This window comes from Haliotis cracherodii, unplaced genomic scaffold, assembly GCF_022045235.1.
Source record: "Haliotis cracherodii isolate W230 unplaced genomic scaffold, xgHalCrac1.p SCAF_4, whole genome shotgun sequence".
Classification (NCBI taxonomy): Eukaryota; Metazoa; Mollusca; class Gastropoda; order Lepetellida; family Haliotidae; genus Haliotis; species Haliotis cracherodii.
The window spans coordinates 52,518,724-52,543,000 of record NW_027266297.1 but is presented as its reverse complement, the minus strand read 5'-3'; the positions used below and the strand labels follow the sequence as shown (position 1 = coordinate 52,543,000).

The 24,277-nt window shown below is 44.5% G+C and overlaps 1 protein-coding gene across 1 annotated transcript in view; it reads left to right on the top strand.

Moving 5' to 3' along the window:
- LOC139479618 (regulator of telomere elongation helicase 1-like) overlaps window positions 1-5,777 on the top strand; it is a 110,908-nt gene extending 105,131 nt beyond the window's left edge. Inside the window, exons 33-34 of the mRNA XM_071262456.1 lie at window positions 3,489-3,586; window positions 4,071-5,777. Of these exons, the coding sequence (XP_071118557.1) occupies window positions 3,489-3,586; window positions 4,071-4,163 (191 nt within the window). The 3' untranslated portion in view covers window positions 4,164-5,777. The remainder of the gene's footprint in view (window positions 1-3,488; window positions 3,587-4,070) is intronic.
- The last annotated feature ends 18,500 nt before the right edge of the window (window positions 5,778-24,277 follow it).

The window sequence follows — 24,277 nt, the reverse complement described above, 5'->3', positions numbered from 1 at the left end:
TATGTTCATATATATTTTATCTCGGTTCATGTTTGACTTTCTACATGATACATGGATCGCCATCCCTGTCAGGTTCTCATCCAACAAAGAGGTCATAACTCCCATGCCTACGCATAGACTTATGACAGCACAAAGACCTTTGTGGAATGATGTCCATGTCATATATATTTCGTCTCACTACAACCGGTAGGTGTTGACCTAATGTGTGTACTGGTATGGGGTCATATATATCTCATCTCAGTACAACCTGTTGTGTCTACTGGTATAAGCTAGGTCATATATATCTCATCTCAGTACGACCTGTTGGTGTTGACCTGATGTGTGTACTGGTATGGGGTCATGTATATCTCATCTCAGTACAACCTGTTGTGTGTACTGGTATAAGCTAGGTCATGTATATCTCATCTCAGTACGACCTGATGTGTGTACTGGTATAAGCTAGGTCATATATATCTCATCTCAGTACAACCTGTTGTGTGTACTGGTATAAGCTAGGTCATATATATCTCATCTCAGTACAACCTGTTGGTGTTGACCTGATGTGTGTACTGATATGAGGTCATATATATCCCATCTCAGTACAACCTGTTGTGTGTACTGGTATAAGCTAGGTCATATATATCCCATCTCAGTACAACCTGTTGGTGTTGACCTGATGTGTGTACTGATATGGGGTCATATAAATCTAATCTCAGTACGACCTGTTGGTGTTGACCTGATGTGTGTACTGGTATGGGGTCATATATATCTCATCTCAGTACGACCTGTTGGTGTTGACCTGATGTGTGTACTGATATGGGGTCATATAAATCTAATCTCAGTACGACCTGTTGGTGTTGACCTGATGTGTTTACTGATATGGGGTCATATATATCTCATCTCAGTACGACCTGTTGGTGTTGACCTGATGTGTGCACTGATATGGGGTCATATATATTGGGCACATATAGAAAACAAAGTGCCTTGGTAATCTGCCAAGGAACATATTAGAAAGGGCAAAGTGAAGATTTTGCTGACAGTATGTATTATGAGGTGGATATGATTCATGGATCCTGGGGAGAGTGATCATGTCCAAAGTTTGAGTATTTAGTGGTCACTCCAGCCAGATATCCTGTCCAACCACTCCCTGCTGCTCACAGAACACATTCCTGCTGTAAACACCCACATCCTCTTCCTTGCCCAGTGATTAGCTGCATACTTGCTGTTGTTTCATAATAATTATGTACGTGCAACTTCTATAACCTTTAAGCTAGTGTAATGTAACTTTGGTGCCAGCGATAAGACATTGATACAAATGTAAGCAATCTGGGTGACCACAAGGTCTCATCACTGACACAGCCCAAGTCTATGGCAGCTATCAGGTCTGGTAGGGGTCGTCTCCACACTGCCACAGCCCCAGTCTATGGCGGCTATCAGGTCTGGTAGGGGTCGTCTCCACACTGCCAGAATCCAGGTCTATGGCAGCTATCAGGTCTGGTAGGGGTCGTCTCCACACTGCCAGAGCCCAGGTCTATGGCAGCTATCAGGTCTGGTAGGGGTCGTCTCCACACTGCCAGAGCCCAGGTCTATGGCAGCTATCAGGTCTGGTAGGGGTCGTCTCCACACTGCCAGAACCCAGGTCTATGGCAGCTATCAGGTCTGGTAGGGGTCGTCTCCACACTGCCAGAGCCCAGGTCTATGGCGGCTATCAGGTCTGGTAGGGGTCGTCTCCACACTGCCAGAGCCCCAGACTATGGCGACTATCAGGTCTGGTAGGGGTTGTCTCCACACTGCCAGATCCCAGGTCTATGGCGGCTATCAGGTCTGGTAGGGGTTGTCTCCACACTGCCAGAGCCCCAGACTATGGCGACTATCAGGTCTGGTAGAGGTCGTCTCCACACTGCCAGAGCCCCAGTCTATGGCAGCTATCAGGTCTGGTAGGGGTTGTCTCCACACTGCCAGAGCCCCAGTCTATGGCAGCTATCAGGTCTGGTAGGGGTCGTCCCCACACTTCCAGAGCCCCAGTCTATGGCAGCTATCAGGTCTGGTAGGGGTCGTCTCCACACTACCAGAACCCCAGTCTATGGCAGCTATCAGGTCTGGAAGGGGTCGTCCCCACACTTCCAGAGCCCCAGTCTATTGCGGCTCTCAGGTATGGTAGGGGTCGTCTCCACACTACCAGAACCCGAGTCTATGGCGGCTATCAGGTCTTGAAGGGGTTGTCTCCACACTGCCAGAGCCCAGGTCTATGGCAGCTATCAGGTCTGGTAGGGGTCGTCTCCACACTGCCAGAACCCAGGTCTATGGCGGCTATCAGGTCTGGTAGGGGTCGTCTCCACACTGCCAGAGCCCAGGTCTATGGCGGCTATCAGGTCTGGTAGGGGTCGTCTCCACACTGCCAGAGCCCCAGACTATGGCGACTATCAGGTCTGGTAGGGGTTGTCTCCACACTGCCAGATCCCAGGTCTATGGCGGCTATCAGGTCTGGTAGGGGTTGTCTCCACACTGCCAGAGCCCCAGACTATGGCGACTATCAGGTCTGGTAGAGGTCGTCTCCACACTGCCAGAGCCCCAGTCTATGGCAGCTATCAGGTCTGGTAGGGGTCGTCCCCACACTTCCAGAGCCCCAGTCTATGGCAGCTATCAGGTCTGGTAGGGGTCGTCTCCACACTACCAGAACCCCAGTCTATGGCAGCTATCAGGTCTGGAAGGGGTCGTCCCCACACTTCCAGAGCCCCAGTCTATTGCGGCTCTCAGGTCTGGTAGGGGTCGTCTCCACACTACCAGAACCCGAGTCTATGGCGGCTATCAGGTCTTGAAGGGGTTGTCTCCCCACTGCCAGAGCCCAGGTCAGTGGCGTCAAACATATCTTATTGTTATCAATCACTGGATTGTCTGGTCCAGACTCAATTATTTACAAACTGCTATCATATACATAGAATATTGCTGAGTATGATGTCACACATTCTCATTCACTTCTCTGATCTGGTATCCTATACCCTAGGCTACTGAAATTAAGATACTTGAGGGTTATTTAACGGAATGATTTTAACTTAATGTATGTATAACTATATTTCGGGACTATATGTTAATCTAGCTAACCCTCATCTGCAGGGGGGGGCACGGGTGGCCAAGTCATCTAAGGCGCAGCGATTCGCTGTGCAGAGTTGCCTACCTTGGGCACGCCAGAAATCTATGATTGTGGGTTCGAATCCCGGTTCACCCCGATTATGTTTCTAGGTTTGTCAGCACCATACCCGTGCTCGTGAGTTTCACTGAAGTGGTAAACGTCTGAGACCTGCATCACTTCGGGCTTTCCTCCCAAATTAAGCTGACATGCCGTGATTTAACTGGAATAGTGTTAAAAGCGGCGTTAAATCCAACTCACTCACTCATCTGAGGGGCCTAGCTATATTTGACTTGGGATGGCTGTCTATTGCAGTGAACAGCTAACTGACCTGCCTGCCATTTTTGTATGAAGGAATATATGCCAGCACTGTCTGTTTCAGGGTACACATGCGGACTATGTAAGAATGATGCCAACATCCCGTTCCGAGCCCAGTGTCAGCATGTCTGCTGTTACATGTGCTGGAAGCAAGTGTTTCAGGTACAAACCCTGCACAGTGCTATAGAGCCTCAGTACAGGTTTACAGTGAGTGTGTCACAGCACCTCAGTATCAGTGGAGCCAGAGTATCAGTGGTGGTATTGGTTAACCTTGGAGCAAGGGCAGCAGGGAATATCAGAGTTATTGCCTGACTGACTATGTTATGTAGTCCTGTGTTGTTTTTTGTTTGTGGAGTTGGGCAGCAGGGGATATTAGAGTTATTGTCCAGACTAAATATGTTATGTAGTCCTGTGTTGTTTGTGGAGTTGGGCAGCAAGGGATATTAGAGTTATTGTCCAGACTAAATATGTTATGTAGTCCTGTGTTGTGTGTGGAGTTGGACAGCTTGGGGATATTAGAGTTATTGTCCAGACTAACTATGTTATGTAGTCCTGTGTTGTGTGTGGAGTTGGACAGCTTGGGGATATTAGAGTTATTGTCCAGATTGTCTATGTTATATATTCCTGTGTTGTTTACTGTTGACAGAGCAGCAAAGAGTGCCCAGAGTGTGGAAATCGTGTCCGGCGCCGCCAACTCACCCAGCTCCTGTTTGCCTCGGGGCCCAACTTTCAGGAGTAGGTGGACATGCTGCAGCAAACACTCTCTCCCATGTGGAATGAGGGGATGTTCTTGATGGAGTATGAGATGTACATATTGGTTGAGACCTCACCAACAATAGGAAGTGAATCAGGAGTCAACCCTACAAAATATTGCCTACTCATTGTCACTCTGTGCAGGACAACTAACTGTTCAGTTATGTAACACATTTTACCAACAAGTTACCTAAAATTCTTCCACCAGGAGGCACATTGATATAGACTGTTGATCAGCTGGCTGTAAAGGACAAGTGCATGTGTCATCAAGTCCTGTGTACTTCATGATCAAGAATGTTAACGAAACAGGTTGTGTAGTGCCATTCATTTTGATACCTCACAATAGACATATTGATTATCCAATACCATGCCCACGTAGTTAAATAAACCAAGAGGAAGTTTTTTTCAGGGGTTGTTTTGGGCCAAGTTGTTAAATCATCCCGGATAATCCTCAAATTGCAAGTAATCTCTGCTGTATGACTGTAAGGATGTTCAATAACAAACGTGAAATTGTTGTTCTAATACTGTATATTTCAGCTGTTGGAGTGTCTGGTATATTTCAGCTGTTGGAGCGTCTGGTATATTTCAGCTGTTGGAGCGTCTGGTATATTTCAGCTGTTGGAGTGTCTGGTATATTACAGCTGTTGGAGTGTCTGGTATATTTCAGCTGTTGGAGCGTCTGGTATATTTCAGATGTTGGAGCGTCTGGTATATTTCAGCTGTTGGAGTGTCTGGTATATTTCAGCTGTTGGAGCGCCTGGTATATTTCAGCTGTTGGAGAGTCTGGTATATTTCAGCTGTTGGAGTGTCTTATTTTTCAGCTGGTAGGGTATCTGACATAGTTCAACTGTTGTGGTTTCTGGGAAATATTTCAGCTGTTAAATGTCTGGGAAATATTTCAGCTGTTGTGGTTTCTGGGAAATATTTCAGCTGTTAGGTGTCTGGTATATTCCAGCTGTTGAGGTGTCTGGTATATTTCATAGTTATAGTTCAGACTTTTGGACAGTAGACTTTTACAGTCAGTTATCCCTTGCCTTGGGAACGTGAGTGTATATATATGAACTATGAGATGTGTATGTTCACAGTGTGTTGGAAATTGGAAGCAATGTGTACCACAGTCTTTCATCATCACAATACATGCCCCAGGATCAGTTCTGCCCATTACTCTTGATCTAAATTTAGTCACCTGTTTATGTGAAATTCCTACCTCATGGATGTCAAGTGACAAGAGGCTAATGAAGTACAATACCGTTTGGCTCACATTGACCTCACAATAGACAAACGTGAGAATGTGACATGACAATGCTGCAAGACTGTCAATTGGGTGAATGTTGTAATGTCACTCTGCAAGCATGCAATCTCAAACTTCATATGCAAGAGTGATTCCACATAACATAAATTGGCATGATTTACTTCCTTCAGTGCACAGCTGCACTGGTTAATTATTAGCTGCTGGTTTCAGATTTGCATGTCTGAAGTTTAAGATAACAGACTACATTCCATGCGTAAGTGATTGCATTTCCAAGTGACATACTTTGTAACTCCCTGGCTCCTTAGATCAGTAGTTGAAGGGGTTTCCCTGGCTCCTTTGATCAGTAGTTGGAGGGGGAGCTCCCTGGCTCCTTAGATCAGTAGTTGGAAGGGGAGCTCCCTGGCTCCTTAGATTAGTTGCTGAAGGTTTCCCTGGCTCCTTAGATCAGTAGTAGGAGGGGGAGCTCCCTGGCTCCTTAGATCAGTAGTTGGAAGGGGAGCTTCCTGGGTCCTTAGATCAGTAGTTGGAGGGGGGGCTCCCTAGCACCTTAGATCAGTAGTTGGGGGCTCCCTGGCTCCTTAGATCAGTAGTTGGAGGGGGAGCTCCCTGGCTCCTTAGATCAGTAGTTGGAGGGGGAGCTCCCTGGCTCCTTAGATCAGTAGTTGGAGGGGGGGCTCCCTGGCACCTTAGATCAGTAGTTGGGGGCTCCCTGGCTCCTTAGATCAGTAGTTGGAGGGGGAGCTCCCTGGCTCCTTAGATCAGTAGTTGGAAGGGGAGCTCCCAGGCTCCTTAGATCAGTAGTTGGAGGGGGAGCTCCCTGGCTCCTTAGATCAGTAGTTGGAAGGGGAGCTCCCAGGCTCCTTAGATCAGTAGTTGGAGGGGGAGCTCCCAGGCTCCTTAGATCAGTAGTTGAAGGGGGAGCTTCCTGGCTCCTTAGATCAGTAGTTGAAGGGGTTTCCCTGTTCCTTAGATCAGTAGATCAGTAGCTCTTGTCCTATTTAATGCAACAGGAGCACAAATGTGTTATAAGGCATCAATACCTGGCCTCACCGCAACCACCTGGGCACTGATGTAGTCATTCCCACTGCCATGTAACCATGCATACACTTGTTTATTGTATACAGTAATTTTGTACTTCTTTACAAACAGCAGCCTGTACATGTGTTTGTAGTGGATGACATATATTGTTGTGTATATGCGGAGGCGAGCCAGTAGCCCACTGAGATAGTGCATCGCTTGTAGCGCAAGAAAAACAAACCCAGCAGGTGGGATGTGAGGCGGTCTGAAGGTGTACTGTGTCAGTGCTTGAATGAATCTCGGTACTGTTGAAGTGAAAGGGCTCTTGAAGAGTATTAATTAGACATAGTGCCTTTGTCTGAAGCTGGCAGTCCTGACGAGCTGAGGTGCTGGTTCCACTTAGAGAACAACCTGCAAGCTACATCCTTGATCTGTTCTCACGGATGGAATTTTTTAGCCTTTCTAAAGGACATGCAGTGTTTCTTCACAAGGGCCAGATATTCTGCTAAGGGGCTGTACAATAGGCATCAATTTGGGAGTTGGCGTGAAGCAACAAATGAATTTATAAGTGAGACTTAACTAAAATTATAGCTAAAATGGATAGAATTATGATTAAACAGCGCGCATGTTATCAGAAACGAGTGGGCCACTGTAACTTGATAATGCCCTCAGAGTGCTTGATGACAGGCCATTATCACGCCCGTTGTGAAGTGACGTCATCTGGTTTGTTCTATGGCGTTTCCATATTTGTAAAAGTGGGTCAGTGACATTTATTCTGTGTTGATTGCAGTAAATGTTTCAAAACCGATATTGATGTTAATTTTTAATTGATAACAAATTCTATCCATTTTCGCTGTGATAACAGTAACTCTATTTTTCAGGACATTATCATTTGCAGAAGCCCTTGGTCTTTTCAACTGCCATCCTTTGTCGGGCAGTTAATGGAAGACCTCAGGCTTCTGCAAATGATAATGCCCTGTAAAATAGCAGGTTTTTTTTACCATTATATTATTTCCCTGATCCCCTGATGTGTAGGGTGCACTGCTGCCGACACACACACACTATATAGATATGTGCAACATATGGCCTACAGTAAAGGTTTACCCACCAACTCAGTGTTTGTTGTCATTCAGTTACTTCACAGAGATGTTCAGCTGCATTATATGCATACACATAGAGATACACTGGTCACCCATGGGAGAAGTCAGTTGACACTGATGGGGATTCAGGAGCACAGGATGTTCGAAAACCGGACTTAAGTCTGGGTTTGATTGCTGCATGGTGTGACCTGATTGATTGTGACTCAGAGGATCCACTGGCATAGTCGTTGCTCATACTGTCAACTACCTGCCTGGTCTAGACTCTGTTATAATCCTACCGTTTTGAAAAACAGGAGGCATATTAGCGATCAGCAGCTATGGTGGTTGTTTCTAGGTCCGAACTCCAAAACCATTGAATATGTCAAGATGAAACTTGCTATACAGATCAGTCTGGTGGTGAAGTGGTGCCTTTTGATGATTTGGGATTTTTAAAAAAAATATATTTTCATGACGACATGTTATCCTTTACTGAAAATTGTGGTAAATTCTTGAATCCAGGAATCTGTCCACAAAGTTCTGATCACAACCAGAACTTAACATTATATGAGTGCCTCAGTCAATTTGCTGCCAGTTACATTCCTCAGAAATAGTTACAATATACACTGCCGCATGACACTTTCAATATGAATACAGTCAGCAGCAGCTGAAGGGATGGTGCACATCCTGCTGGCTAGTGTCCAGGTAGAGGTACTGTGAGTCCCTAGTGTGGCGATCTACCTTGGGTTGCAGGTGATCTATGGCCCTGTTTTTTTACATTGTACTGTCAAATAATAGTTCTATCTTTTTAATGCTCTGATTAATCTGTGATAATCTATTTATTAAACTGTCCCATGACAGGTTTTTTATACTGTGTATGTGACTGAAGTTTAAATCGCTGTCTCGCCCACTCACTCACTTACTTCCTGCAATACGAATAACTTATATAATCTTGATTGATTTGAATTGTCATACTGTCAACAGCTTAGTCTATATCATGTGTCTTTTGTGGGCTGCAGCACCTACAGCTCTACTTTCCCTGGACTGATCATGGAGTATGCGACTTTCAATGCTGGGCCTGTACTCCTGACACTGGACATTGAGCAGCAGGTGCTCAGATGCTCAACAGGAAGTACAGGTTGGCACAACTATGGCGGTGCTGACAGTAACCGACACCAGCAGTCTCAGCAGGTGCACGCGTACACTCATGATAAGAAGCAGCAGAATGGTCCATTCCAGGTGGATGAGGCATATGCTGATACTGTTACTACCGGTCAGGTCATCCTGAATCTGTTTATGTCTACCATCCCATGTGGGCCTTCTTGTGGCATGGGAACCTTGTATACAACCAATGGCATGTAAGACCCAACCTCTCTGTTATTAGTCATATAGATTATGGAGGCACTTCCTACTGGTGCGTGACATCACGTTCAGTGTGACTCGTAAATAACACTAGACACATGTGATGGCTGTATGTGTTCAGCTATCCTGTGTTTTGTCGTCACACCCTTCAACGTTCGATGTGAAAACTAATCGAGTCATTGTTAGTTTACCACCCGTCGAGGAACAGCTTGATCACCTTCCCACGATGGTATTACCTTCCGGGAGTTAACTGTGGTTAGGAAAGAACAACAGAATTATTGTAATTACTCGGTGATGTTATAGGCTTCATCTATCCACCACATGTGAACGTTCGCTATATGTGCGTATTTACAGAGGCGTTTAGTAGAACCACGTGGCACTGTTACAAGCGTTGTAAATTATGACAGTCTTTTTTTTTCAACTTCCTAAAAGCAGCAGCTAATTCAGTGTAAGTCAACACTAAGCTGGGGCATCAATATTTTGATTTAAACGACAATCGCTGTCGTAATCCCTTCTATGTTGCTCGTCACGCTCCTAATGACCGCGAGGCACTAGCCGAGCGGCAGTCATATCCCAGGTACATTAGCCTTTATAGCAAGGCGGTCAGGTCAATTGTACACTGTAGCGGTTTTGTGGGTGGTGGGTGTGGTCCGTGCATTCTTCTCCCTGACTCGGGTGCAGGGTTGTTTGTTCGCCCGTGCCCCATGCTGTGGCCCATGTATACACAGACTACAGTTTTTAGACAGATGACGCATATAACGAGACTTCTGCGCTTTGACAGAACAAAACAACAGAGTAAAATGGTGACCCAGTAAAACAATTATTTATAAAGTGTTTATTATGCAAAACCTTCGGATAATATAGTGATCATTGTGAGATTTATGTATAAAGAGAGACAAGATGCGTGCTCGTGGGTTTTAACCATATTGGCAAAGGTTTTGTACACCGTTCACATGCGCCTCTATACATATGTGTGTATATGTGCATACGTGTGTAGAAATACATACGTGAGTATACTTGTCATGTGCACGCGTTAATTCGTGTGTATATTTACACCAGGAGCAAATTTGCACCATGTCTGGAGCAGGTGCAAATGTAAATGTAAATTTGCACTGTGTGTATATGTTGCAATGTGAACGTTTATATCAACGTAAGAGGATGATCTAATTAATATATGTTCTTTTGCCAACACCAAACAAATTGCCAACAGTTGTCAACTTTTATGCGTATATACAGAGTTGAGCCGACAATGTTTTCTTTTGGTTTCAAGGAGTCAAAACTGTGTGTACCAATTAAATCAGACGCATGTTGCTTTACGCGAAAACTTTCAGCGAAGTAACTTTCTTCTCATTCAACTTTGATTGGAAAACAACCTGTTTTGTGTTGAAAGTCATTAACAGACTGACCAGTATGTGCGTTACACAATTTACATACTTTATTTACACACCTAAGATGATTTTTTTCATGTGAACGCATATTAAATTTACATATACACACGTATGTATAGTTACACATGCGCATAATTACTTACGTTAGTAAATGTGCATGTGAACGCGGTAAGACATGCGTCACTTCAGACATTAAGCCGACACGTCATCATATAACTCAAATATTGTTCATGTCGCTGAAATTAAGGTAAATGTAACTACGTCACTCTACCATGATTGTATTGTACCATCGTTTCGCTTCACTACTTCATCAGTTATGTATCAAGTTATATGCATTGTTTGTTTCGTGTTTAACGCCGCACGCAGCAATATTCCAGCTAAATGTATATGACGGTAGTCTGGCCCAGACATTCGAGTGATGGATATCATGAGCATCGGATCACCCAATTGGGATAAGATGACATGCATCAACCAAGTCAGCGAGTCTCACCACCCGATCCCGTTGTCGCCTCTTACGACAAGCATGGGTTGCTTGCGACCTATTCTAACCCGGATGTTCACCGGTCATCAAGTAATAACTGAACATTTGATGTGTAGATCATAAAGCATTACACTCTCTGCTAGTTGTCACGCCTTGATTTGCTCGTTTCTAAATATTTATTTTCCTGGCGACTTGTAATAAGCATAAAACATCGCAAATGGTGTGCCGTGGCTCTGGCGATATCAAAATATTATGTATTCCATGTGATGTGAATGACGAAGGTTTTAAGCCTTCTCGAAGCCAGTCTGTGGTACTAACCCTGCCCTTTATCACACGTTACGTCACTACATGCACGCATTAAATATCAGCTTGTGTTTCCCTCATTCCAGGAGTGTGAGCATCCTGCCAAGTACACTTTTATCGTTGATTAACCGCGAACGCTTTGTTCTCAGAAATTAGCTCTGTGCGTTTAAGTAAAATGGCCACACAAAGGATCGGCGAAGACTTGCCCGATCTGTACTGCACACACTCGAGAACAGCTTGGTATATCATTGATGTCAATGGAATTCGCGATCTCTGTGAGACATGCACTGTGATTAGTAACACAGATATATACATTAATGATCTAAGAAATTCCAGACTTGGAAGTTTCAACTCATATTTCAGTCACCCAGTGCCCGTTTGTACATGTGGGAATATCCGTCTGCGAGAGATGAAACTCCATACTTGACCTTATACATGCTGATGGTGGAAAAACCTTTCTCGTCAGATGAGGGGGCGCCGGTTCCCGGATTGGCAGCACATCAGAACATGAATTAACTACGCTTATGCATGTTCAATAAGTTGTGAGATGTTATTAACAGTCGTAAACCTCGATTTCTGGGCTGGATTACGATGTCAACGTAACAACGCTCGTCAGCTATTCATCTCTCATAGTAACCCTAAACCATGTCACCTGCATGTAAATCTGCATTTACTCTTCATCTTAACATACGCTCCCGAACAGCTCACTTGAAGGTATTCTACACGACCATGTTTTCTATATTTCCCAAAGGAGTCTTTAATCAAAGTCGCCATAAACATGTACCCCCGCCTCATATAGTACAACCACGGTAAAATGCCTGCTGCGCAGCTAAAAAGGTCTCTTTAAAACAGCAATTCATGATACATTTGATGTGTTTTTTATCCTCATCTGTAACGACGCATTATGTGGATGTAAAAACACCACATAGCTTGGTGTCTTACTTCCGAGTCATCCCGATGTCAGTCATGAAGCCATTACCATCAGTACAGACATATTCACGATTATGTGGCGACGTCATGCGTGCCAACAATGTTGGTGGAGCGGTGTAGTATTACCTGGGCCTGATGACATACGTGCCCCACTCACTGGAATGCGTATGTCCACTTACCGGACAAGGGGACTATAATCTGGGCGCCGACTGGCAATGACCTAGTGGTGGGAATGTATCTGTGGCGGAAAACAGGGGCAGGTGCCCATGAGAGGTGTTCGCATAATACACCAGACAACATCTCGGGGATATGTAGAATGAATCTATGCAAACTTAAGTCGACAACTGCCTAAATATCTGATAACTATGTCAGACCACAGAATAAATATCTGATAACTACATCAGAGCAGAGAATAAATATTAGATACCTATATCAGACCAGAGAATAAAAATATCTGATACGAAAAACTAGGTCACATAATATCTGATAACAAACAGACAGGTCACATAATATCTGATAACAAACAGGAAGTCACGCAATATCTGATAAATAACAGCAAGTCACGAAATATCTGATAACAAACAGCGGGTCACTTGATATCCGATAAGAAACGACAGTCACATAATATCTGATAACAAACAGCAGGTCACTTGATATCTGATAACAAACAGCAAGTCATGTAATATCTGATAAGAAATAACAAGTCACATAATGTCTGATAACAAACAGCAAGTCACATAATATCTGGTAACAAACAGCAGGTCACTTGATATCCGATAAGAAACGACAGTCACGTAATATCTGGTAACAAACAGCAGGTCACTTGATATCCGATAAGAAACGACAGCCACATAATATCTGATAACAAACAGCAGGTCACTTGATATCCGATAAGAAACGACAGTCACGTAATATCTGGTAACAAACAGCAGGTCACTTGATATCCGATAAGAAACGACAGCCACATAATATCTGATAACAAACAGCAGGTCACTTGATATCCGATAAGAAACGACAGCAACATAATATCTGATAACAAACAGCAGGTCACTTGATATCCAATAACAAACAGCAAGTCACGTAATATCTGATAACAAACAGCAAGTCCTGTAATATCTGATAACAAACATCAAGTCACATAATATCTGATAATAAACAGCAAGTCACATAATATCTGGTAACAAACAGCAAGTCACATAATGTCTGATAACAAACAGCAAGTCACATAATATCTGGTAACAAACAGCAGGTCACTTGATATCCGATAAGACACGACAGTCGAATAATATCTGGTAACAAACAGCGGGCCACTTGATATCCGATAAGAAACGACAGCAACATAATATCTGATAACAAACAGCAGGTCACTTGATATCCAATAACAAACAGCAAGTCACGTAATATCTGATAACAAACAGCAAGTCCTGTAATATCTGATAACAAACATCAAGTCACATAATATCTGATAACAAACAGCAAGTCACATAATATCTGGTAACAAACAGCGGGTCACTTGATATCCGATAAGAAACGACAGTCACATAATATCTGATAACAAACAGCAGGTCACTTGATATCTGATAACAAACAGCAAGTCATGTAATATCTGATAAGAAATAGCAAGTCACATAATGTCTGATAACAAACAGCAAGTCACATAATATCTGGTAACAAACAGCAGGTTACTTGATATCCAATAAGACACGACAGTCACATAATATCTGGTAACAAACAGCAGGTCACTTGATATCTGATAAGAAAACGACAGCCACATGATATCTGATAACAAACAGCAGGTCACTTGATATCCAATAACAAACAGCAAGTCATGTAATATCTGATAACAAACAGCAAGTCATGTAATATCTGATAACAAACAGCAAGTCATGTAATATCTGATAACAAACAGCAAGTCACATAATATCTGATAACAAACAGCAGGTCACTTGATATCCGATAAGACACGACAGTCGAATAATATCTAGTAACAAACAGCGGGTCACTTGATATCTGATAAGAAACGACAGCAACATAATATCTGATAACAAACAGCAGGTCACTTGATATCCAATAACAAACAGCAAGTCACGTAATATCTGATAACAAACAGCAAGTCCTGTAATATCTGATAACAAACATCAAGTCACATAATATCTGATAACAAACAGCAAGTCACATAATATCTGGTAACAAACAGCGGGTCACTTGATATCCGATAAGAAACGACAGTCACATAATATCTAATAACAAACAGCAGGTCACTTGATATCTGATAACAAACAGCAAGTCATGTAATATCTGATAAGAAATAACAAGTCACATAATGTCTGATAACAAACAGCAAGTCACATAATATCTGATAACAAACAGCAGGTCACTTGATATCCGATAAGAAACGACAGTCACATAATATCTGATAACAAACAGCAGGTCACTTGATATCTGATAACAAACAGCAAGTCATGTAATATCTGATAAGAAATAGCAAGTCACATAATGTCTGATAACAAACAGCAAGTCACATAATATCTGGTAACAAACAGCAGGTCACTTGATATCCGATAAGAAACGACAGTCACGTAATATCTGGTAACAAACAGCAGGTCACTTGATATCTGATAAGAAACGACAGCCACATGATATCTGATAACAAACAGCAGGTCACTTGATATCCAATAACAAACAGCAAGTCACGGAATATCTGATAACAAACAGCAAGTCATGTAATATCTGATAACAAACATCAAGTCACATAATATCTTATAGCAAACAGCAAGTCACATAATATCTGATAACAAATAGCAGGTCACTTGATATCCGATAAGAAACGAAAGTCACATAATATCTGATAACAAACTGCAGGTCACTTGATATCCGATAATAAACAGCAAGTCACATAATATCTGGTAACAAACAGCAAGTCACATAATATCTGGTAAGAAACAGCAAGTCACATAATATCTTATAACAATCAGCGGGTCACTTGATATCTGATAACAAACAGCGGGTCACAGAATTTATATCTTATATAAATCCGCTGACCATACATTTAATCCAAAATCTGCATTATTTTACCTCTATTACGTAAAGTGTTAACTTTCCATATCATAGGTACATAAAAACTGTTTAACGGAATCGAGTATTGTCCATATCCAGTACACATGTTGTAATGTATTATCCATATCCAGTACGAGTGTAATCGTGTACTCAACAACAAAAGTTCCCGTGACACCAATATTTTAGTGTATTTTTCAAATAAGTAAAGTTTTGTTTTTTTAATGTTGTAGTACATGTATGGAATCAAGTCACAAAAACGCAACTGCTACAGAAAAAGCATGCATTCCATGCAAAAGTTTACTTTTATGCAAGCCCCATGCATTTCACTACCCAAGAATGTGTAGATAAAACATGTGCGTTAACGGGATTCCATATGCATTGCTTAGCATCGTGCTGACAACAACCACTTCGAAGAGCAACAAAATTACGCAATTATTAAACATTACGAAATGCCACGCCTGTCAGAAAATGAGCGTCTGCGAGCCATTGGTATGCTTGAAGCAGGATCGAGTCAACGTGATGTTGCTAGACAATTTAACGTCCACAGAAACACCATTTGGTGTTTATGGCAACGTTGGCAACAGACGAATGCAGTCAGAGACCATCCTAGGAGTGGCAGGCCACGCGTAACCAATAATCGACAAGACAACTGGATTCGAACAACACACCTACGAAATCGATTCCAGCCAGCAACAGTGACTGCAAGACGCATCCCTGGCCATCGACGAATATCTTCACAAACCGTACGTCGTCGCCTCAGATGTGCAGGGATTGTCGCCAGAAGACCCACCAGACGTCCAATTTTGACAGGAAACCACCGTCAAGCACGTCTACAGTGGTGCAGACATCGTCTACGCTGGACGGCCATGCAGTGGAGACAAGATCTATTCAGTGACAAGTCTCGTTTTCACCTCAGCCACAGCGATGGACGGATTCGAGTGTACCGACGTCGAGGTGAACTTTACGTCAATCATTGTGTCATGGAAGAAGATCGGTTCGGGGGAGGCAGCGTTATGGTATGGGGCGGGATTACAGCAATACAGAAGGCCCGTTTGATAGTGGTAGAGGGAAATCTCGATGGACAGCGCTACCGCGACGAAATCATCGGCTCTGTTGTTCTACCGTGTTTGCGTCGTCATGGCCCAGGCATTACCTTTCAACATGACAATGCCCGGCCTCATATTCCTCGACTTGTTCAGGGTACTCTTCAACAAAGCAACGTAAATGCCATCCCCTGGCCGACTCGCTCTCCTGATCTCTCACCAATCGAGCACATGTGGGATGAGATGGATCGGCTCCTTCGATGTCCACAGACACTCCAGGAACTTCGAAACATGCTCCAGCAGATATGGACAGGTACTAGTATCCCACAGGACTTTGTGCGACGCCTGGTCCATTCCATGAGACGAAGATGTGTTGCTTGCATCGCAACAAGTGATGAAAACACACGCTATTGATTTGTAAATTTACATTTTGGCATGTTCATGTTTTTGTTTTTTTATGAAATCACGCATTTTCTGAAGTCAGTATGGAAAGTCTTTTATCTGTTGCAAACCGAAATTGCTTCAGATTTGGTAAAAAAACGTAGCTTTGCATTAAATCTTATTCAATGTCATAGGAACTTTTGTTGTTCAGTATACATTTTTCCATATTACGTACACATGTCATAATGTATTGTCCACATTAGTTTGTTTGTTTGTTGTTTAACGACGCACTCGGCAATATTCCAGCTATATGACGGCGGTCTGTAAGTAATCGAGTCTGGACCAGACACTCCAGTGATTGACATCATGAGCATCGATCCACACATTTGAGATCGATGACATGAATCAACCTAGTCAGCGAGCCTGACCACTCGATCCCGTAAGTCGCCTCTTACGACAAGCATTACGTACACGGGTAATAATGTATTTTCCAATGAAATACACGTATACCAACGATTTCACGCACATTTAGATACAGTTGACTCAAAACATTGTTGAACCTGCAAATTTCCCAACTTGATTATCATGTCTAGAAAACACATATCTGACAACACACAGGGGATCACAGAATATGTTTCTGACAACACATAGAGGACCAGAGTGTATGTATCTGACAACACTATACCTATCTGACTACACACAGAAGACCACACTATACCTATCTGACAACACACAGAAGACCACACTGTACCTATCTGACAACACACAGACGACCACAGAGTATGTATTTGACATCACACAGAGGACAACACTATACCTTTCTGACAACACACAGAAGACCACAGTATATGTAATTGCCAACACACGGGGGACTACAGTATATGTATTTGACAACACCCAGAGGATCTCAGTACAGATCAAGAACGAAGATCAATACTGTTTGGCAAGGGCCATTGTGGTGGCTCCGCATTATGCCCAGAAGCCCAACCCTCCCAGAATGGCACTGTCGAAGAAAGAGACTGACGAGAACGGATGGAGTCAACGTTCAACGCAAACAGGTACGGGTATTGTTTCGGCGCCTTTGCATTCCTGAAGGTCGCTGTCAGGGCCTGGACGACGTAGAACGCGTGGGACGTGCCTTGGCCCAAATGAACTATCAACTGAAAGTCTACAGTCAAGATGTGTTCAACAGACTGTTGTACAAGTGTGATGAGGCACCACCCGACGCCACCGTGCTGCATTTATACCATCATTGTGACCACTACGATGTGATCACTTCCATGGCAGCCTTTGATGGGTCTAACCATTACTGCGAACTCTGCGACCACGGTTATGATCATCACGAAAAACACCCCTGCTGCAAGCAATATCGCTGCCACCGCTGCCTCCACTCCACCCCTTGCGGACCCCAGGAAGATCATGGGATGTCTTGCTTGGCATGTCAAGGATGGTTCCGAAATCAACGCTGTTACACCCGACATCTCCAGTCACCGTCAGAGGGAGGACCCAGCGCCTGTCAATCGATTCACGGGTGCCCAACCTGTTTTCAGCTTGTCCGCGTCATGGAGACACCCAAGATGAGCGACTTCCATGCTTAGTGTGTCGAGAACCCGTGTCCCCAGACTATCGATGCTACGTCACTCCCCTCCCTGGAGCCAATGATGCAGAGGAGGAAGGGGAGGGATGCTTCAACCAAGTCCGAAGAGACAACGTCAAATTCCTCTACTATAATTTTGAATGTACGCAAGAGACGGGGTTGCATATCCCGAATTTGTGCGTGGTGCATTTAGGATGTGGACGGTGCATCAGTCAAGCGACAAAGGAGTTGTGCGAAGACTGTCCATGAAGAGAAGGTTATGGTCCCAGCCGCGAGAAAGTGTTTCAAGGCCCCACCACACTAGACGATGTGTGTGCATGGTTGATGACCCTGTCTGAAAACCCAAGAAGAGGAACCAAAAGGAGGACACACGCAAGGGGGCAGCAGCACACCTAGGCAAAAGAAAACATGACAGAACCTTCTCAAGCAAGCCCCCTACAAGGCGTCTGCGACGTCAACCGTCCAAGGAGGAGAAGGAGGAGGGGGAGGATGCCATGGAGGTGGACGCGCTCACCCCTTTTGAGGAGAAGAAGGAGGCGAAGGAGGCGAAAAACATCCCCGTCCAACCGCCTGAGAAGGATGACGTCATTTATGCAATTGCTCATAACGCCCAGGGGTGTGATCTGCATTTGATCATGAAGGGCATGCTCCCGCATCTGGTGAAACCCCCAGCCGAGATTCGGAGAGGGCTACAGATTTTACAGATATTTTGGACGCTTGTGTTTCAAAGAGAGTTTGAATTTCCTGCCCTGGCCGCTGAAAACATTTCCAGAGACCTTTGAACTGAATGAACCTAAGAAAGCGTATTTTCCTCACTTGTTCAATACCCAGGCCAACCAGACCTACAGAGGTCCCTATCCACTAGCCGTCATGTACGATCACAATGGCATGTCTCCCAAGGAACGCACCGACTTCCTCCAGTGGCATACGAAGAAAGTTCAAGAAGGAGCCTTGTTTGACTTGCAAGAAGAACTCTTAGTCTACTGCCAGAGCGGTGTCGATATTTGAGACGTGGATGCGCTGCCTTTCGACAGGACTTCATGACGGAGTGCGGTGTGGATCCAACCTACCTGCCCCGCTAAACCCTCTTGACGCCTTCTATGGAGGACGTACCAATGCCACCCGATTATGCTACGAGGCCTAAGAAGGTGAAACCATGTTCGCTTTATCCCTACATTTGCATGACCGGAATGTTTCCCATGGGACACCCGACCCTCTACCATCAACCTCCTGTGGAGAAGTTGTTTGATCTGAAAGGTCTTATCCAATGTCGTGTCCTACCCCCGACACAGCTCTACAATCCGCCACTGCCCTACAGATCAGGTGGAAAACAGCTCTCTCCTTTGTGCCGCACATGTGCCGAAACCTGGTCACAGACGTCCTGCGAGCACACGGGCAAAGAGAGGGCCTGCGTGGGCACGTACACCACCACAGAATTCCATGAAGCCATGAAGAAGTATGGCTACAAAGTGCTTTAGATCTACGAAGCTTGGCATTTCGACACCTTTGAGAAGTATGACACCTACACCCAGGAAGGAGGACTCTTTGCCCCCTATTTCGACCATTTTTTCAAGATGAAGTTCGAAGCCAGCGGAAACCCTGAGGGATGGGGCAAGTACGGACAGCGCTTAGACTATTGTCAGTCCGTCTATATGAGTGATCCTGCCAAGTACTTTGCTCTGTTGAGAGATGAACGAAATACCATAGACGATATCACCTTCATCAACGAACATATGGTGAAGGTGACCTATACCCGCAAGGAAGAATTCCTCACATCCCATCCTAATTCCTATGTTGTCGTGGCTGCTTGGGTCACCACACAAGGGCTTCTCGAGCTGTACAAGACCTTCAGCCCGTTGGGTCACAGGGGCTTGTACTTCGACACGTACAGTGTCTTATACATTCATCGACCCTGGGAATGGAATCCAGAGCTGGACAATTCGTTGGGTGATTTTACAGACGAACTGAACGGAAACACCATCCAGAGGTTTGTGTCAGGAGGTCCCAAAAACTATGCTCCTATGAGGTTATGAACCCAAGACCCGATTAAACGTGCACGACCTGCAAAGTGCGAGGGTTCACCTTGAATTACAGAAACCAACAACACCTCATCTTTGACACCATGAAAGGACTGATTAAGGGACAACGGCCTGGGAAGGAGGGGGAGAAAATCAGCTTGGATTACCCCCATCAACATGGGAACGATCTTGTGACCCAACCCACGAAAAAAGACTACTGGACCGTATACGACAAGCGACGCATTGTGTACGACGCAACCGCAACAACACCCGCAGTAGCAGCAGCAACAGCAGCAGCATTCGTCACAGCAGTAACCACAGCACCACCAGCATCATTCGGCAGACCTGTGTGATGACTATGACGAGGGTTGTCGTCCGTTTTTTTCACATTGTTTCGCACTGTATCGCATTGTTTGCATTGTTCCCCTTGTATCTAAGTTGAAGTTGTTATTGGTCATCATAAAACAGTGATTGATTGAACTGACTCTTTGTGTCTTGATTGATCTCAACTCCGATAGGGTGCCAAACCGAGGGTAGAAGTGAGTTGAGATGTCGTCTACGTTGTCTGTGTGTCTGTCTGTCTGTTTGTCTGCTCGTGCTCGTTGAAAAATAGATAAAAGAGTCAGCCCATGCTTGCAAGGATCAGTTGCCTGGTGTCAGTCACCCCGAACTAAGGAGGATGACGTCACATGGTGAGGGGGAAGAGGTCATGACCTCCCCTTTGGCCCTACGCCACCCTTTTACGATGTCCATTGCGGGACACACGGCATCTGGAAAAAGTTCTATTGTGAAATCATGTATGGAGCAGATGTATCACCCTGAGGTGCTGGATACGTTGGCCCCCCCATTGGCCGATGATTTGCTGGGCGTCAATACGAAAGAAGAAGAAACGGAAGTGCTGCGATGGTTCACCAAGAAAAGTCATCACCGAAACACATCCATGTTGTATCTCACTCAGAACTTGTTTGCCCAATCACCCAACATCGCACCATTAGTCTGAATGCTCACTACATGGTCCTCTTTAAAATTCCGAGATATGCATTGCAGATCAACAGTCTGCCTCGCCAGGTGTTTCCAGGCAAAGATCCTTTTCTGCGTGAAGCCTATGAAGACGCCACCCAAGAACCTTACACTTACCTGTTCTTGGACTTGAAACCCACCTCATTGCAAAACCATTGCGTACGTGCCCGACTGTTTTCGACATCTGAGATGCCCATCGTGTGTGCCGAACCTATGAGATGAGGAGACTTCATAAAAGCAGGCGAACCTGTAGACCTTCCTTCAGTTCAGTCACAGCCATCATGTGGCGAAGACGGAAACAGACTCATCCTACGACGAAGAACAAGTCCCCGCAAAAGAAGAAAAAAGACAGTAGATCGTCTATGTTTCCGACAAGGGATGCAAAAACTCTTGCCGTCAAAGGAAGAAATCGACTTTTGCAGTGGTTTACGATTGTCGTGCGGAACCTAAGAACAGGACGCGTCCCATTGAAAGCTCAACATAAGGTGATTTTGCAGAGATATGAAGATACCCTGACTAAAATTGTCAATCCACGTATAGCTATGGAATACCACGGTATTAGAATGGTTTCATGCCAAAGTGTCTACCTCTGTTGCTGTGGATGCCTTTCGATTTTCGACTGAGCGCCCAGACGCGTACCCTTTATCAAAAGAACCACCTTTTTAGGAATGTACATACGTTCACACCCTAGTGGAAAAAACACTTTAAAAAAACGTTCCTGTTCCCAAAAATCACAGGACCCCCCTCATCCTGTGACTTTTTGTTTTGTTGGTTAATGTGAGTGGTGATTAAAAAATCTAAAAAAATCTTTGTGTTGTCTTCAGGATTGGAATCGACATGCACACCCGGGAAAAAAACAAAACAGGATCCAAATCTGACCAATCAGAAGCTTGGGTTGTCGACCAATTAGAGGGCGCGCTCATCCTGTTTGGGTCTCTGATTGGTCGAGCTGGAGCTCTCTCTCCCATGGAAAACCCCTTTTCCTATGGAAAAGAAACACAAGGGTCGGGCCAGTTTGGAAAACCGAGGCTCAGGCTGGGCACAAGAACGGACCAATCAGCGTGTCACGGTTTGGACCAATCAGCGCGCAGCGTGTCGGAACAATCAGCATGCAGCGATGTTCGATCCGGTCCCTCTCCTATAAAAAAGGGATCCCTCGAGTGTCACTTGTGAATCTTCCCCATCGTGAACCATGCCTCGACGACGAACCATGCCGACATCCCGGCAAATCTCCCCGATTGGAGTGTACACCCCGGCTACATTCCCCGGAGAAGGAGGAGAATTCTGGACTGGATTCACCCCGGCTACAACATTCTATGGAAAAGGAAGAGGAGAAAAGGCTCCCCGACGCCAACATACCCCCATGGCTGCTCGTCAGAGCGCTCCGGCTACACCATAGTGTATGTATTAGACAACACACAGACGACAACAGTGTATGTGTTTGACAACACACAGGGGACCACAGTATATCTATTTGACAACACACAGACGACAACAGTGTATGTGTTTGACAACACACAGGGGACCACAGTATATCTATTTGACAACACACAGACGACAACAGTGTATGTGTTTGACAACACACAGGGGACCACAGTATATCTATTTGACAACACACAGACGACAACAGTGTATGTGTTTGACAACACACTGGGGGCCACAGTGTATGTATTTGACAACACACTGGGGACCACAGTGTATGTATTTGACAACACACTGGGGACCACAGTGTATGTATTTGACAACACACAGACGACAACAGTGTATGTATTTGACAACACACAGAGGACCACAGTGTATGTATTTGACAACACACAGGGGACCACAGTTTATGTATTTGACAACACACTGGGGACCACAGTGTATTTATTTGACAACACACAGACGACAACAGTGTATGTATTTGACAACACACAGGGGACCACAGTGTATGTATTTGACAACACACTGGGGACCACAGTGTATGTATTTGACAACACACAGGGAACCACAGTGTATGTGTTTGACAACACACAGAGGACCACAGTGTATGTATTTGACAACACACAGACGACAACAGTGTATGTATTTGACAACACACAGGGGACCACAGTGTATGTGTTTGAAAACACACTGGGAACCACAGTATATCTATTTTACAACACACTGGGGACCACATTGTATGTGTTTGACAACACACTGGGAACCACAGTGTATCTATTTGACAACACACTGGGGACCACAGTGTATCTATTTGACAACACACAGGGGACCACAGTGTATGTGTTTGACAACACACAGAGGACCACAGTATATCTATTTGACAACACACAGGGGACCACAGTGTATGTGTTTGGCAACACACAGACGACCACAGTATATCTATTTGACAACACACTGGGAACCACAGTATATCTATTTGACAACACACAGGGGACCACAATATATCTATATGACAACACACAGGGAACAACAGTGTATGTATTTGACAACACACAGGGGACCACAGTTTATGTATTTGACAACACACTGGGGACCACAGTGTATTTATTTGACAACACACAGACGACAACAGTGTATGTATTTGACAACACACAGGGGACCACAGTGTATGTATTTGACAACACACAGGGGACCACAGTGTATGTATATGACAACACACAGGGAACCACAGTGTATGTGTTTGACAACACACAGAGGACCACAGTGTATGTATTTGACAACACACAGACGACAACAGTGTATGTATTTGACAACACACAGGGGACCACAGTGTATGTGTTTGACAACACACTGGGAACCACAGTATATCTATTTTACAACACACTGGGGACCACAGTGTATGTGTTTGACAACACACTGGGAACCACAGTGTATCTATTTGACAACACACTGGGGACCACAGTGTATCTATTTGACAACACACAGGGGACCACAGTGTATGTGTTTGACAACACACAGAGGACCACAGTGTATCTATTTGACAACACACTGGGGACCACAGTGTATCTATTTGACAACACACAGGGGACCACAGTGTATGTGTTTGACAACACACAGAGGACCACAGTATATCTATTTGACAACACACAGGGGACCACAGTGTATGTGTTTGGCAACACACAGACGACCACAGTATATCTATTTGACAACACACTGGGAACCACAGTATATCTATTTGACAACACACAGGGGA